The sequence below is a fragment of the Syngnathoides biaculeatus genome, chromosome 18 (genome assembly GCF_019802595.1).
Source record: "Syngnathoides biaculeatus isolate LvHL_M chromosome 18, ASM1980259v1, whole genome shotgun sequence".
NCBI lineage: Eukaryota > Metazoa > Chordata > Actinopteri > Syngnathiformes > Syngnathidae > Syngnathoides > Syngnathoides biaculeatus.
The window spans coordinates 12170656-12185807 of NC_084657.1; the positions used below are offsets into that span (position 1 = coordinate 12170656).

Consider the following 15152-nt stretch of genomic DNA (forward strand, 5'->3'; position numbering starts at 1 on the left):
GGGGAGGTGCGCTTGCTCGGCATCCAAGTCGAGCCTCTGCACTCCGGAGGTGGGCGGAACCGTGAGAAACTTTCACCGTTGACAACCACCATGAAGCGTTTATCCCATGTTCTTGATATCCACTTTAAAGTACTTTTACTCTTACTAGAAGCATTGTTTACTAGGCGTAAAGTCAGAAGTTTTTGTTTACTGGTCGCCATGGAAACGACCCTCAGTCGGCAAGCTATTTTGTACTACGTCATTCTGTTCTGTAAAGCACTAGATATAGCCAAAGAACCATTGTTTCGGACGTACAGTTATTGTCACATTAAATTAGGAAGTGCACTAAAGAGTCGATAACAGAATAAAATATGATAAAGGCGAATTACGAACTCTCGCGAGATTATGATGTGTCTTCACCCGTCCATCCCGGAAGCCTCTTCATAGCCAGTCAGAATAATGGCCGCCTGGCAAATCATCAACTACGAAATCTACTCACCTGTCATCGTAGGGTCAGCCTGGACTCTATAGCTACACGCCCCGAAGTGACCGCTTTCGTCGTGGTAAGCACGAAACACCGCCGCTGCGTCGCATTTGTTTGTCATTTTTAGCATCGATCGGTTCCCTTATCTAGGCCGCAGAACCGCCTTCGGAAATGTCACGAACGAACGAGCGCTCCCATGTTTTGCTGTCACGCGTGACTCAACCCCCTTAAAAACGTCCTTATATGGCATTTTGTATGCCACGCTTCAATTCGGCAAAAGTGACATTTACCCAAATCTTCACTGACCTAAAAGAATTCGCGTGTAAGTTATCTGCCACGAAGGTAAACAATGAGTGGCTTGTCCTTGAAAATTGGTAATGTCTACCAATCGCCTTTTTCAATTGCAACTTAATTTTTTTTTTGGCGGGCATTTTGTTGTTGGTCGGGGGCAGTCATCAAGATGCTACGTTGTTGACATTTGATCTCTTGTTGTTGTTGCGGTAGTTTCTCCCGTGGCCTTGGCTGGCTTGCTGACGCACAAATTTCCAAGCATTGTCATTGCGTTCTTTGTCGTGTCCTGTTGTGACCTCAGCCTTAACCCCAATCTTTCCACCGGCCCTGTCCACAGATCATAAACACAGGAGGACGCAATGAGTCCACCCACTACTCCTTTTGCCTCTCTGCTGCTGCTCTAATCACAGGTTAGTTTACTTGCTTAGATTTTAATACGTCATACTAGTTTGGGATCCTTTATTGTGAATTTTCACTGTTCACCGTAGTATTTTTTTTTTTTTTTAAACCAGTCCTGTTGTCACAGGTGCTACTCAATCTTTGGTCCATATAGTACAGAAGCCATGTCTGGTTCAGGTGACTTGCCATGTGAGTTGAAAGCAATAATTGCAAGTAACCGACACTAAGGTTTATGAATAACTACTGCGAAATTGACTTTTTTTTCAATTTATTTTGGCATCGGCAGCTATCGAAGGTTCCGGGATGGGTGGGATGAAGCTGCCCATCGGCATGACCCGCCGGGGGCTCAGCTACGACGACAACTTGGAGGCGCCCATGTCCACGCCCCCGCACGACATTAACATCACAAACCTGTGGAGGCGCCCCGTCGTACCCGAGAGGAAGTTCAACCAATTGGCTGAGGTAGGACGCAATGCCCGAACCCGCCCCGTGGACCGAGCTGAAACACGAACAGCAAGAAGTCACAACTACTCGATACTCTTTTTAGTTAACACGGGGGGTGGGGGGTTGGGTAAAGGGAACAAGAAGGGTTTCTACAAATAAATGAACAAAATAAAATCTGCGAAATGTGACTTCATATTAATAGTATGGCTGCGTCCTTAATTGTTTGGTCCATTTCCCCACCAGGAGGATGAAGGCGTCGCTGTGTCTCAATCTAATGTGTTCGACGGCGGCCCCACCAGGCCCGCGAGTGTGGTGAAGACCAAGGCCTCCTCCCTCATCCTCAACTCTCTCATCACCAGTACGCCACCGCCAACGAGCACACTTGAAAATATTTTTGCAGTTTCATTTTTTTTTTTTTTTTTTTTTAAATTCGTAATCATCTTTTGGTTCCTCTCCCCACAGAGCAGACTCACGACAGCATGCACAAGTTTGAGCAGACGGCGGGACTCAGCGACACCAGCTACACTCCCCACAAAGGCCTCACCGCCGAGGAGACCCGACTCCACCACCGCATGCCGGAATCATTCCAGGTAGCTTCATCGCAATAAAATCACCACCGCGACTGCACAATTGTTTATGCCGCAGTCCAAACTCATAAACTATGACTAGCTGTACAGGCAATGTTTTTTTAAAAACTATTTAACATTATGAACTGTCATACAAGCATAAACAGAAGTTAACCAGTAAATATGAATGTGCGAAACTGTAAAAATTCTCTGCCCTTTTTTCTTTTTTTTTGTCATTTAGGTTTTTTTTTTCAACATTACACTTCTATAAAATGTAATCAAGTACTAATGTCATGTAAAACAGATTTCAACTTTAGTCTCATAATTACAAGAATTAATATTGTGCTGTATTCACGTTTTTTTTTCTTGTGATATTTATCAGCGGCACGGTGGATCAGCTGGTAAAGCATTGGCCTCACAGTTCTGAGGTCCCAGGTTTAATGCCGGACCCACCTGTGTGGAGTTTGCATGTTCTCCCCGTGCCTGCGTGGGTTTCCTCCGGGTGGGCACTCCGGTTTCCTCCCACATTCCAAAAACATGCAACATTACTTGGACACTCTAAATTGCCCCTAGGTGTGATTGTGAGTGCGGCTGTTCGTGTCTACGTGCCCTGCGATTGGCTAGCGACCAGTTCAGGGTGTACCCCGCCTTTTGCCCGTCGACAGCCGGGATAGGCTCCACCACTCCCCGTGTCCCTCGTGAGGATAGGCGGTGAAGAAAATGGAAATGGATATTTATCCCAGTAATGATATCTCTCTGCCCCCCCCCCCCCCCATTATTTTTCATCGTGGTGTAGAAAATGCAGATCCAGAGCTTGGAGGCTCGGGACGAGCGCCAGAACTCGTCGGCCCAGTCCACGCCATCCACCACGCCGCACACCTCGCCCAAACTGCACCGCAGGTTCGACCCGGGTTAATGTGTCACCATCCCCTCCCCCAACGCCCCGCCCCTGGTCACGTTTGCTTTTTTTGTGCTTTGTTTTGTTCAGGAGCTGGTTCAGTAGCACAAGCTCGGACGTCAGCGTGAGCTCCTCCAACAGCAGCGTGGACCTGGTAGGAGGCGACGGAGGAGGAGGAGCAGGCGTGCTGGAGCGCTGGGGCGTGTTTGGCCCGCGGCCACTCGTGCACAAGTCCACCTCCGATCTAGGCAACAACCCCTCGGGGCCAGGTAAACACAACTTTGTAAACACCAGCTTTACAGGTGCCACGTCAGTTCCAGCACGTTGTTGAGCAAACGGTGTGAGGAGGCCGAGGGGGGGGAATTGAAACCAAATGCAAACGAGGGGCGTGCGGGTTAATGACTGACTTCAGACCGGGGGCCGTTTTGGACGTCTGGTTATAAAAACAAACTGCTCCTGCGCTGTCTCGCGTAGCGAGTGCTGGACGAGGAAGACTTGTTTGTTTGGAAGACGTTTAAGTCCCGGGATGACTTTGGGTAGGTGACTTTAAAGTACGCCTTTATTTTCATGATATCTCGCGGGAATTTTCCAAAGCAGGCTGCTCCATGTGATCAAGTTGTCTGAAGACTTTGTGAAGCAACATGTGGCTCGTCGACCACTGTTTGCTCGACAGTTTTGTATACGTGCTCCTTTACCCTCCTCCTCCATTTTTTTTTTTTTCCACCCAGAAGGCTTTGCGCTGCAGGCTTACCGCGGCGCCCACAAGCCCGGCGCCACCGACGCCATCAAGTCGCAGGCGGCCGCCCGGCTGGCCGCCGGCCCCGACGCCCAGAGAGCGTCCGCCCCGCCCAAGATGGAGATCCCGACGGTGGACGGGCGTCGCCAGGGCGCTCGCCCGCACAAGCTCAAGCCGCGCGACATGAACATTCTGACGCCCTCCGGCTTCTAGACGGCGCCCGACGAAAGGTCACACGTTTTCCCCTTTTCACGTTGCCGGCGTTCAAGCCGCGAATTCCCATCTCCCAAAAGCAGCTCCAATCTACAGTGGAACCTCCAATTTGGAACATGGTTGACATCCAATTTGTTCTCATTATGGACCCAGAAGAGAGTTGTAGACGCCCTGCTTAAAAATGTTTCCAATTGCCTTAATTACCGTAATTCCCGGCCTACAGAACGCACACGGTTGCAAGCCTCATTTGTAAAAGAAATCCCATTTGGTACATACATACGCCGCAGCTGTGCACATTGAAACACGAGACTGTACACAGAAAGAGCTTAATGCTAGCGCCGCGCTAACGCTAACAGGGCCATTAAAATAAAACTTACCGGTAAATATCACTTGAGACGCGCCAGTAACACAGCAGCAACATGCTAGCACAACGCTAGCGCAGCGCTAACGGGGCCGGTAAAAGTCACTTCCTCGCCACATATATTCCATTCTTACCTTTTACGCTCGAGTGCCCCCTTTGTGGCCTTTTGGGGGGGGGGGGGGGAGATGCACAAATTAACCGCATGAGCCGCGAGGTTGAAAGCGTGTGGGGGGAAAAAAGTCACGGCTTGTAGGCCGGAAATTAGGGTAATCATTCAAACCCTAAATAGTGTTCCCCTGCTGTTGAAAGGGGGATTAAAGACCCTCCGGCTCCAACCCAATATCATTTATAATTGGCTCTAGGTGTAGCTCCTCAACTCACTGCAACACAGTTCCTTGGCACCAAAATGGTGCCCAGAGAATTTTATTATGGTCAATGCTTTGGTCTGAGCAGAAAAACACACAGTATGAGAGTTTTTCAGCCAGTATTGGTGGGTAAATTCCTCCCCAAAAAAATCAGTGAATCTCAGAGTAAATACCTCAGATATTTGAAACCCAAACTATGATTATAATTTTAAACTCATTTTGCAGCATTGCCCTTCAAAAAATGCTTTGCAGATTATTCAGAAAAAAAAATCTAAGAATGCAAGGGACACTGAGCTGTCCAAACTCCTAAAAAATAAACATTTTGTTATCCGTCCTCTTAACTACATTTTTGACTCAGCATGCATACATATTCCTTTCAATTTTTTTTTTAAGTATTTTAATGTCTTTAGTTGGAGACTCATTGAACCCAATGTACATAGAACAAATGGCAACTCCTCCCGCTAACAGTGTTATGTTCACTTTTGTATTGATTTCATTTTTTTCATACTCCATTGAGCTCACTAAACAATTGGATAAAATAATGTCAATTTATGTTTATAAATTGTATGCGGTGAATGAAATATGATTAACTATAGACTGTCCGTCTGAAAAATCCCTAATGACCCTGACACACTAAACTGCCCAGCCGGGCTGTAGCGAAGCACACGCAACCGTTTAATCTCTTTAAAGCGCCACAATTGTCTTTTGTAAACTTATGACTTATGGTTATAATAACTTGAAAAAGTTACTGAAGAATCCTGTTCTTTGATTGCACTTTATGCTCATCATCGTGAATTCCGTAGTCTCGGTCTGGTCAAATGTGTTAGTGAAGTATACTGAGGTAACAAAACAGCGGTCTCAGGAAAATGGCAGACCCCTTCACACATTTTTTTTTCATCTTTTTATTATTTAGCTCTTTTAATGACTAAATGGTCATAACTATATGATTGAAGTATGTTTGTTTTTTTAGCCATTTGAAAATAGCCTACAGAGCAGCCCGGCTTGATCCGGCTATTCTCTAAGCAGTTGTCACATGTGAAGTCATGCCCCCCCCCCCCTTTTTTTTTTTTGAGGGGGGGGCACTTTTGTTGTTGCACTTTTACTTAAAGTGGACCAAGTGGTGTTGCTGTTACCCTGCTGTGATGTTCTCTTCCCTGTAAAAGACAAAATAACAGCAGCCGTGAATAGGAAAAGTTTTTTTGTCCTTGTCTGAAAGAGTTGGAGAAAAGAAAGGGGGACCAAAAAAAAACAAAACACTCCCTGGAAATGTTTAAATCAAAAAGTTTTACAGGTTAACATTGATAGTGCGCATAAACGAAACCCATAAAGGTACATAAATAATGTTTGGAAACAGTTCAAAAAGATTTCCTGTGTATGCATTATACTTACAAAGTGTAATAAATGTTAAGTACTGGATTTAAAAAAAATCAAAAAAATAACCATGGGGGAATTTGACCGCCAATCAGAATTGAGAGAGAAGCTTGCAGCTTAATTGTGAAACGTTATTTTGCCTCCACCATTTGTGGTGAACATTTCATTTTGTGTTTAGAATTTAATTTCATGCCTAAAAGAAAATGCCCTTGCAGGCTTGTATATAAGAACCCCCCCCCCCCACACACACACCCGCGCTGTATATAGCCCACCCCCTCCCTTAAATGAACCGAAGTGTGTCTCAAAAATGTGTGTTTTGTTTGTTTTGATTTGCAATGTCTGGATATGATTTGTTATTTTTCCTGACTGAATATGAGAATAAATGTCACATTCTCATCACCTAAAACGGGCTACAGTCTGTCTTTTTGCGGTGAAGCAAATAAGTATTTGAACACCCTGCTATATTCCAAGTCCTCCCACTTGGAAATCATGGAGAGGTCTGAAATTTTCATCGGAGGTGCATGTCCACTGTGAGAGAGATCATCGAAACTGAAAAATAACAGAAATCTCAATATATGATTTTTTTTTTTAATGACTTATTTGTGTGATCCAGCTGCAAATGAGTATTTGAACACCTGTCTATCAGCTGGAAGAATAATATCAAGGTTGTGACGTGACTTAGCCAGTCTCCAGACCTAAACCCAATAGAAAATCTTTGGAGGGAGCGGAAACTCCGCGTTTCCCAGCGACAGCCGAGAAACCTGTCTGACCTGGAGAAGATCCGTGCGGAGGAGTGGGCCAAAATCCCTCCTGCAGTGTGTGCAAACCTGGTGAACAGCTACAGGAAACGTTTGACCTCTATAATTGCAAACAAAGGCTACTGTACAAAATATTAACATTGTTTTTTTGCAGGTGTTCAAATACTTACTTGCAGCTGTATCACACAAATAAATTGTTACAAAAATCCTCCATTGTGCTTTCTGAATTTTTGTTTTTGTGATTATCTATCCCTGCAATGAAAATTTCAGACCCCTCCATGATTTTTTAAGTGGGAGAACTTGCAATATAGCAGGGTGTTCAAATACTTATTTTCTTCAATGTATATGTCCAAATTTTCTGGCCGGGTAGAATTTGGCTACGCCTAATAAAGTTTCCGGTGACCTCTAAATATACTTTGCACAAAAAAAAGTTAAGAGAAATTGGGCTTTGGGTGATTAATCTGTTAAATGGAGCAATGAATTTCATATTTCAATTTGAATTGGTGTGATTTCAACTTTGATATTGCAGTATTCCCTCATGACGTGTGTTGTGTTGGTGCACTAGTAAATTTCAGGTCAACATTGTGTCAATAAAGTCAACAAATAGCGCAGATAAAGGTGCTAAAGTTCGTGTTGGCTCTTTTATTGTAAAAGCTCATTCATGCAATTGGATACAGACGTTCCAAGTGTTGCGTGTACAAAAGCAGTGGTTGGGAGAGAACCGCGGTAAAATGTCGTCAATCCACCGTCTTCTGTTTACCTAATCAATCTTTTCCATCTGTCCTCACAGGCTCTTTAAGGCGCGTTCCCTTTTCCCACGTCTGTCGTCAACGTAATCGTCATCCCCCTGTTCCCGGGTTTTGATCTTTCTGTACGTCCGGAAAAACAGCTCCATGTCGGCCTGCAGCGTGGAGTTGCGGCGGTCCGCGGCGGCCCGCGCCCGCTCCACCTCGCGGATCCGGACCTCGGCCGCGCTCTGGCTGCGCCTCTGCCGCTCCAGGCGGTCGCGCAGCGCCGCCACCTGCCGCTCCAGGGCGTCGTTGCAGCGCTCCAACCTGTGGCAGGCGTACGACGGGGGTCTCGTGAATAGAGCGTTTTCACGGCGCCGTATCGCCGGACAAAAAAATCTACTCGACAGTGTGGGGGACATTGAACCGGAGCAGAATATTCACAATGGCCGAGACTTGCTGTGCTGTTGTTTGTTACAACAGACGAGTCAAATATTCAAAGAGGTCATTCTATAGAATACCGGCTGAAAAAAATCGATGGATTTCGGTAATTAAACATGATGGATGGCTGTGTAGCGATCACTTCATTTCAGGTAGGAATTATTCTTCTCAATCTCAAATTCCAAGGAGTATTTATAAAGCCAAATTGGCTAATTTGAGAACAATGCGTTTAAAAAAACAACAACAAAAAAAACAACGGCGGCGTCTCCAATGTACACAGAAGCGTGTTGCGGCCACACGTTAATCTTCGGTAAATCTCTCCCCGACAGATGCTTTTATTGTTTTTTTGTCAAATATGCATTGTTCTCAAATGAGTCCAATGCGTATTTAAAAAAAGAAAATAAACCGTCGGTCACAGTGATGTTTACGTAGGTTAACGTGTGGCTGCAACACGCTTCCGTGTACGGGGGCTGAAGCCGATCCCAGCGATTTAGTTTCTTTTTTAAATACGCATTGGACTCATTTGAGAACAATGCATATTTTAAAAAAACGCGTCCGTCACGGAGAGGTTTACCAAAGTTTAACGTGTGGCCGCAACACGCTTCCGCGCTCACAAGCCGTCAACCGTTTGTCTTTTATTTTCCAATCATAGTTACTGATTCCGAGTTTGTGTAAAACCAGGCGTCATTTATTGAAATATTGGTATTTGTATTGAAAAAATCTGAGTGGCTCCATCACAATGTGGGATTTATTCCTGATTGAGAACAGATCCAGCAACCAAGTATTTGTATGCATCCAGACTTTTCTACGTTTTCAAACTCTTCCGTGTAAATCTCGACGACTTCCTCACTAGATCCATGTGTAGATCCAGTTGTCCGGGGCGGTGTGGGGAGTGGTGGCACTCTGGCCTCCCCCAATCCCAACCCACTCGCCTTTGACCATCGGCCAGAGGTACGCAACTATAGACGGAAACACCGAACCCTAGTTTGATTCCGGAAGCCTTAGCAGCGCCTCGGATGTCTACGTGAATGAGAGCGCTTTGGGCGCTGTAAGCTAGCTGTAGATGTAACCGCCACATCTTATGGCTGCACACCATTTAGCGCGATTGTTTACCTGTGTATCCTGTCCTGGTACTCGGTTCTCTGCTGGGCCATCTGCTGCCGAAGCTCGGCCAGCAGCGGGTGCGCATAGTCGGGGTGTGACTGTGGCTCTGTGCCCGGAAGTTCAGGAGGGCCAGACAGGAGGAACACCTCCGAGCTCCCTGTGCTGAGGGGACTGAGTATGGAACCGGACGTTGGGGTGTTTGGATGGTGTTCTCCGTTAGGGTCACTTCCTGGATAACCATCGAGGTTTTTTTCATCTTCTTCTGTTTGACTTGAGGGGGATAACTTTGGCAACATGCAGAAACTAACCGGACCCTCAGGACTCAGGCTCTTGTCCGGTGGTAAAACCTCACACGAGGACCACGACGAGGAGTCGTCGACCGTCTGCCACGCCTCCTCTGACACTTCATTCGAGTGTCCCTCACCATTCGCGTCTAAATATTCAGCATTGATCTCTTCCATGGCCTGACTAGACGGTGCTCGGTTCACGTTATCATAATCAGACGGGATGCTGTCTTCCTGGGCCTCACTAGCGGCCCCGCTGACTGCTTCAGGTCCGTCGCCTCCCACTGCTGTCTCGGTAGCACCAGGACCCCACAGATGCCCGCCTGCCAGAGGTCGGAAGTAACAAAGTAAAAATACTTGGGTTATTTTTTTAATTTTTTTTGCCCAAGGCAAAAAAATACATAAATAGAAAGATGTCAGCCGCAGTTGAGACTTTGAGTTAGTGGTTAATTCTTGTAAGAGCAACCAGGACGAACGTGAATCAGGGGAAATTTAAAACCACGATGCGAGAGATTTGGCGAAGCAACAAATTCCACAAGAGACCTTGCCCGCTACAAGAATGTTGTCTGAACTTTAAAAATGTAAACTTATTTGTTTAAGGATCCATACTAATAATTAAGTCCAGACTGAGAACTATTGCTACCTCTGTCGTTTGCCTGTCCCAGACCGGTCCAGACCTCAAGCCAGCCCGTGTCCTCACGGCTAGGCTCCGCAGCGCTGTGGACATTTGCGGCCGACAATCCACAACTGGTCGAGTGCTGGTGGCGATCAGTAGTTCTCCCCCCGTGCTGCTTCTGATGAGGCTGACTTGAGGAAGGTAGCGGGAAGAAGCAGTTTTCCGGATGTGACGAGGTGTAGCGGTGTCCCTGGTATCTCGCGTGGCCTGGAGTCACGTCCGATGTGGCCGCAGCTGAGGAGATACAGCTGCAGGAAGCAAGGAAAGCACATATCTGTACATCATACTCCTTACTTTGTCAAAATAGACTTTATGTACAGGTAAAGTCGAGCTCTGTTGAGATCCTTACCCGTATTCCTTTTCTTGAATACAAACTACAAGTCCCTGAGCCACTAAGTAGTCAACTGTGGTTGGCTCTCATTTAACATCAGAGCAAATGTAACTAACTGCCGGTGTTAGGGGCCGTGATGTAAAGAGTAAAAAATTTTGCAATTAGTGACTCAACATAGACAGGTAATCGATTAGAGTTAATAAATGTCAGGTTTTGGTTAGTTTCTGAAGTTGTGGTGTTCCTCAGGGCTCATTTGTAGATGTAGTTGTGTTTTAGTATCTGTTCTATGTGAGTAATTTTGCCAGCTCCTGATTTAAGGATCTTCGTAGGGTATTCAAATGTGGTCGTTAGCGTGCATTCGCAATCGGAACTTTAGAAAGTACCTGGTACGCTCTCCCGGCTCCTGACAACCCTCCGCAATAAGTGGCAGCGACATTTGACGAAGGCAGGGGGGCTGCTGCTCCAGATGAGGTCGTCCGAGAGCAGCGGCCGATGCATAAAACCCTTCGGCCGTGTGCGCAGGAACCGGTATCGGGACTCTGGAGAAAAGGGACTGGTGCTCCCTGATCAGCTCCAACATCAGCGTCTGAACAAGTGACGCACCTGGAACGCAATCCTTTAGAGATCTTTCTGACATTAAAAAAAAAACACGTGAGACCTTGTGAGTTGGCTTGTACCTCCCATGATGGTTTGAGGGTCCTCTGCTTTGGCTCGGAGAATGTTCGGTCCAAAGACTGTGGCCAGGTTCTGGCAGCTCATCTTGTTCCCTTTTGAGTGACTCTGGACTTCGTTGAGAAACCTGCGCTCAAATGAAGCAAGGACTGACAAGTGAACCCCGCTCACGGGTTTTTGGCCTCCCGTCGGTTCATGTTTGCCTTGTAATGAAAGTTATCTTTTGTGTACTTGATTTAGTTTTGGGTTTTTTTTTTTTTTTTTTGGGAACCGTGGGTCCCAAGAAAAGTGAATGCTGATAAGGAGAAGCAGATGGTGTCCTTGGATTAAATCATGTAATAATGGGAAAATATGATCATGTAGTCAACTTGGGCAAGAAGTACGAGCATAGTAGTTTTATAATATCTACTATATGGAAGCAGATATTGCTCAAGACCGTACTTCCAGGGTTGGATTGTAGCTAGATGCTAGTGTTGGGTGTTTTTCGGTTGGTCTTACTGGCATATGAACTTAATTAGGTTGAAATTTGCCACCGGTAGCCCCTGAAGTAGATTTCTCAACTCGCCCAATCCCTGTTGTTGGACAAAAAGGAATTGCAATGTTCAACTTTTCACATAAAAAAAAAACATTTTCATATCTTTTGAGTCACGCATCACCTGCGTGCGGTCACTTGAAAGCTTTTGGCCACTGAGCAGGAAGTCCTGGTAGTGGCTGAAAGGAACCAGAGGCTCTGGCAGCTGTCGCAGGTAGAGCTTCAGCAGTGACGCCACCGTGTGGACATCTGTGTTACTGCAAACACGGAAAGCTTGTTGTTGTTTTTTTTTTTTTAATTTTCAAAATGAACCAACTGCCTTAATTTCAAAGAAAAAATTGGGAGGCTTACTGTCCGGACCTGTCGAAGGTGGGCCTCTCCCCGGCATCGAAGGCCTCCTGCAGTTCCCTCACCAGTCTGGCCTGCCCCGGCTGGCGGAATAAGCCCACCTCCTGGAGGCCGCGCTCCCGTATAAAGGCCACGCACTGCTCCACCACCAGGGGAACCGAGCGTACGCCGTAGCGGCGCTCGTACAGCACCGTCTCCTCCAGACGCTGGCCGAAGACGCCTGAGCGGGACTCACGAGAAACAGAAGTCAACGTGGTTTGCAAAGATGTCTTGCAAAACCCTGTGGGCGTGCCCCGGTGTTTTGGTTGTACAGCACGGGTGTCAAACTCGATTTTGTCACGGGCCACATTTTACTTCGGGTTTCCCTCAGAGGCCCATTATGGATGTGAAACCACAAAAAAAATCTTTAACTGCCTCATCATATTTAGACATAAAATTTATGAACTAGTTTTGGAATCATTTGTAGTTTGGTAACACAAAAAAATGCTCGTAATTGCTCAACGTTATCATTTACGACATGACAATTTGAAATTTTGGGACAGATTTTAACAAAAAATCACAGAAATTGATACACGTGATTTGCCTGCGCGGGCCACATATAATCATGCGGCGGGCCGGATCTGGCCCCCCGGGCCTCGAGTTTGACACCCGTGTCGTACAGTGTACGCAAACCTTCTCGCAACTTATACAAAGTTTTTTCATGTCGGTAGTCAAGTGTGACATTTGACAACCAAGTACAGTTGTGTCTTTACTTAGGAGTGCAATTAAGTTCACGATCGCGCTCATAACTCAAAGCAGGTGTATCTCAAATCAACTTTGTCCACTGGAATGAACGAAAATGCCATTAAGCCACCTGAAAAATCACCCAAAAGATGTTGTAACGTTTTTAAATCATAAGAATAGCACTCTATAGTCAATCCATCCATTTTTTTTGCCGCTTATCCTCACAAGGGAGTGCTGGAGCCTATCCCAGTTATCAATGGGCAGGAGGCGGGGTACAACCTGAACTGGTCGCCAGCCGATCGCAGGGCACATAGAGACAAAACAGCCGCACTCATAATCACACCTATGGGCAATTTATAGTGTCCAATGAATGTTGCATGTTTTTGGGGATGTGGGAGGAAACCGGAGTGCCCACCCGGAGAAAACCCACCCAGGCACGGGGGAGAACATGCAAACGCTAAAAAAGTTTCCCAGCAATGCGTGAGGCACATTCAGCGGTAGGAAGAAAAGAAGCGGCTCGCTTTGTGTACCTGTGAAGGGGATCCAGACTCCCTTGTTGAGGCTTTTCAGCCACTCGTCTCCCTGGCCGGCGCTGTTGGACAGGAAGAAATACGAGCCCGGACTGGCCAGCACGTCTCTGTTCCCTGCGCACACCAAGCCAAAGATGCTTTCAAGGGCCAAGTCCCATCGCAAATGTTTTTTTTTTTTTTTTTTTTTTGCCGCTCAGGAACACGGGAAGGGATTTTGTTTTTGCCCCCCCCCAACGTGCAGTAGCCAAGATCAGTAGCGGAGCAGAAGCTACTTAATGAGCTCATGAGGAAATTTCATTATGGTAATGAAAGATAAGATCACAGGACGTTGAGGCTCTAACAATCTCAATTATTGTCAAGAGAGTGTTCATACATTTACAGCAGCTTCTTGAGATTATTATTTTTTTATTTATTCAACCTTTATCCAGAGAGCGAGATTTAGAAAAGATTCTCATTTACAATACAATATAAGTTTACATTTTTTGATCAACTTTTTATTGGGTGTGGAACCAAAATCTGGTTAATTGTTAATGGGTGTTTTTAAACAATTGAAATACAATCAGGATTTTAGTTTATGTATGCAGTACAATTTGTTCACGTATTTTTGTTTACATGTTTTATTTTTGAAACTAAATTGGGATCCTAAAGTATGTTAAAATTGAATTCAAAATATTGTGTCTTAAAAGAATTATTTTTTGACTGAGACACTTTTTGTTCAAAAATTGTCATATTATAAAGTCATGATTGTCACCAAATATTTCCACAATATTGTATTCATGAATATTTTAAAAGGTATATTCTATCAATGTTATTTACACATTTTATGTTTTAAATGTATGCATTATCTAGATTTATCAGGATTTAGAATATTGTAGGCTTTTTAAATAAATTTAGTATTTTCATGGATTGATTTTTTTATTTTAGTCTACTTAAATAATGAGAACATTTATGGAATCTGTATATTTAATTTACATACTTAATACAGCAAAAGTGGAAATGACATATCCAATGACAATGATACAACATTTTAATATTTGATGTGTTGATCTATTTTATGTGTGTATTCATAGTTTTTCCCATTTTATTCCTCACGCACACCTGTTGTGTGTGTGTGTGATTCATGACGGGACGTCACGGTCCCGTCGCGCTTCATCTCTCCGCTCTTCAAAGTCAAATTCAGAACTTTAAAACCCGCGAGTCAGCATTTTACCTTCAAGGACACACGAACACAGATCATCCAGTGAGATGAATATGTTGTGCGTGTCACCTTTGAGGCCTGCTCTCTCACGTTTCCAGGACTTGAAGCAGCTGAGTCCCATGCTGCAGCAGTCCCGCTCACGCTCGCCGGTTGCCTGGGAAACGATGATTGTACACACTGGATTGCAGATTTCGCAAGGTTGAACTTTTTGTTTTTCCAGGATGAAAAATGCCAAACTGGACCGATACCTATCGCCCGCGTCTGAATCGTGTAGGTCTTCGTGTGTCCTGCTCGTTCCGAACAAAACTGAAGAGCCGAGGATTTATTTTTTTGTCAAGGGGTTCTTGCAATGATGTAGTCGTTCACACAGCCGGTTTCTTGCCATAAATTAAGTGGGATAGACTCCAATCTATACCATGACTCAGAACAAATAAGCGCAAGAGAAACCGGGAGGTGGATGGTCTCGGAAAAGATGTAGCAGTTCAAGTCTCTGAATTTTTCCTCATCTGACATGGGATCAGTCTCCCCTTGATGTCTCTTGCGACCGACTGGCGACCAGCCAAGGATCTGGGCTACAACTGAAAAGGATAAACCACGCAGACAGCGGAGGACTAGATGGTCCTGGAAAGGAGTCCAAGGAGAGGACAGCAAATACTAAAAGCTATTAAGCCTCTCGTCTTAGTTCCTTCAACCTTGAACTCTGGTTTCCAAGTTATCCAA

The 15152-nt window shown here is 45.3% G+C and overlaps 2 protein-coding genes across 6 annotated transcripts; one reads left to right on the forward strand and one right to left on the reverse strand.

The window, feature by feature from the left end:
• Positions 1 to 11: 11 nt before the first annotated feature.
• LOC133491416 (putative monooxygenase p33MONOX) lies at positions 12 to 7087 on the forward strand. Of its 3 annotated transcripts, none has more exons than XM_061802488.1 (9): positions 12 to 542; positions 1092 to 1164; positions 1281 to 1342; positions 1440 to 1615; positions 1841 to 1955; positions 2060 to 2187; positions 2960 to 3063; positions 3152 to 3330; positions 3793 to 7087. In XM_061802488.1, exons 3-9 carry the CDS (start codon positions 1318 to 1320, stop codon positions 4008 to 4010), a joined length of 945 nt encoding a protein of 314 aa, XP_061658472.1. In that variant the 5' UTR covers positions 12 to 542; positions 1092 to 1164; positions 1281 to 1317; the 3' UTR covers positions 4011 to 7087. The 3 variants fall into 3 exon arrangements, with proteins under 3 accessions (XP_061658472.1, XP_061658471.1, XP_061658470.1); XM_061802487.1 differs by having other exon boundaries at positions 16 to 542; positions 1267 to 1342; positions 3790 to 7081; XM_061802486.1 differs by having other exon boundaries at positions 16 to 542; positions 3790 to 7080.
• A 423-nt stretch (positions 7088 to 7510) lies between these two features.
• Positions 7511 to 14812, reverse strand: LOC133491581 (rho GTPase-activating protein 22-like). Of its 3 annotated transcripts, none has more exons than XM_061802875.1 (11): positions 14681 to 14812; positions 14502 to 14586; positions 13235 to 13348; positions 11994 to 12201; positions 11758 to 11890; positions 11600 to 11673; positions 11107 to 11228; positions 10813 to 11032; positions 10066 to 10346; positions 9148 to 9745; positions 7511 to 7920 (listed from the first exon to the last, which is right to left on the reverse strand). In XM_061802875.1, the coding sequence occupies exons 2-11, from the start codon at positions 14551 to 14553 to the stop codon at positions 7650 to 7652; spliced, it is 2073 nt and encodes a 690-aa protein (XP_061658859.1). In that variant the 5' UTR covers positions 14554 to 14586; positions 14681 to 14812; the 3' UTR covers positions 7511 to 7649. The 3 variants fall into 3 exon arrangements, with proteins under 3 accessions (XP_061658859.1, XP_061658856.1, XP_061658858.1); XM_061802872.1 differs by having other exon boundaries at positions 11985 to 12201; XM_061802874.1 differs by lacking the exon at positions 14681 to 14812 and having other exon boundaries at positions 11985 to 12201; positions 14502 to 14614.
• Positions 14813 to 15152: the final 340 nt, after the last annotated feature.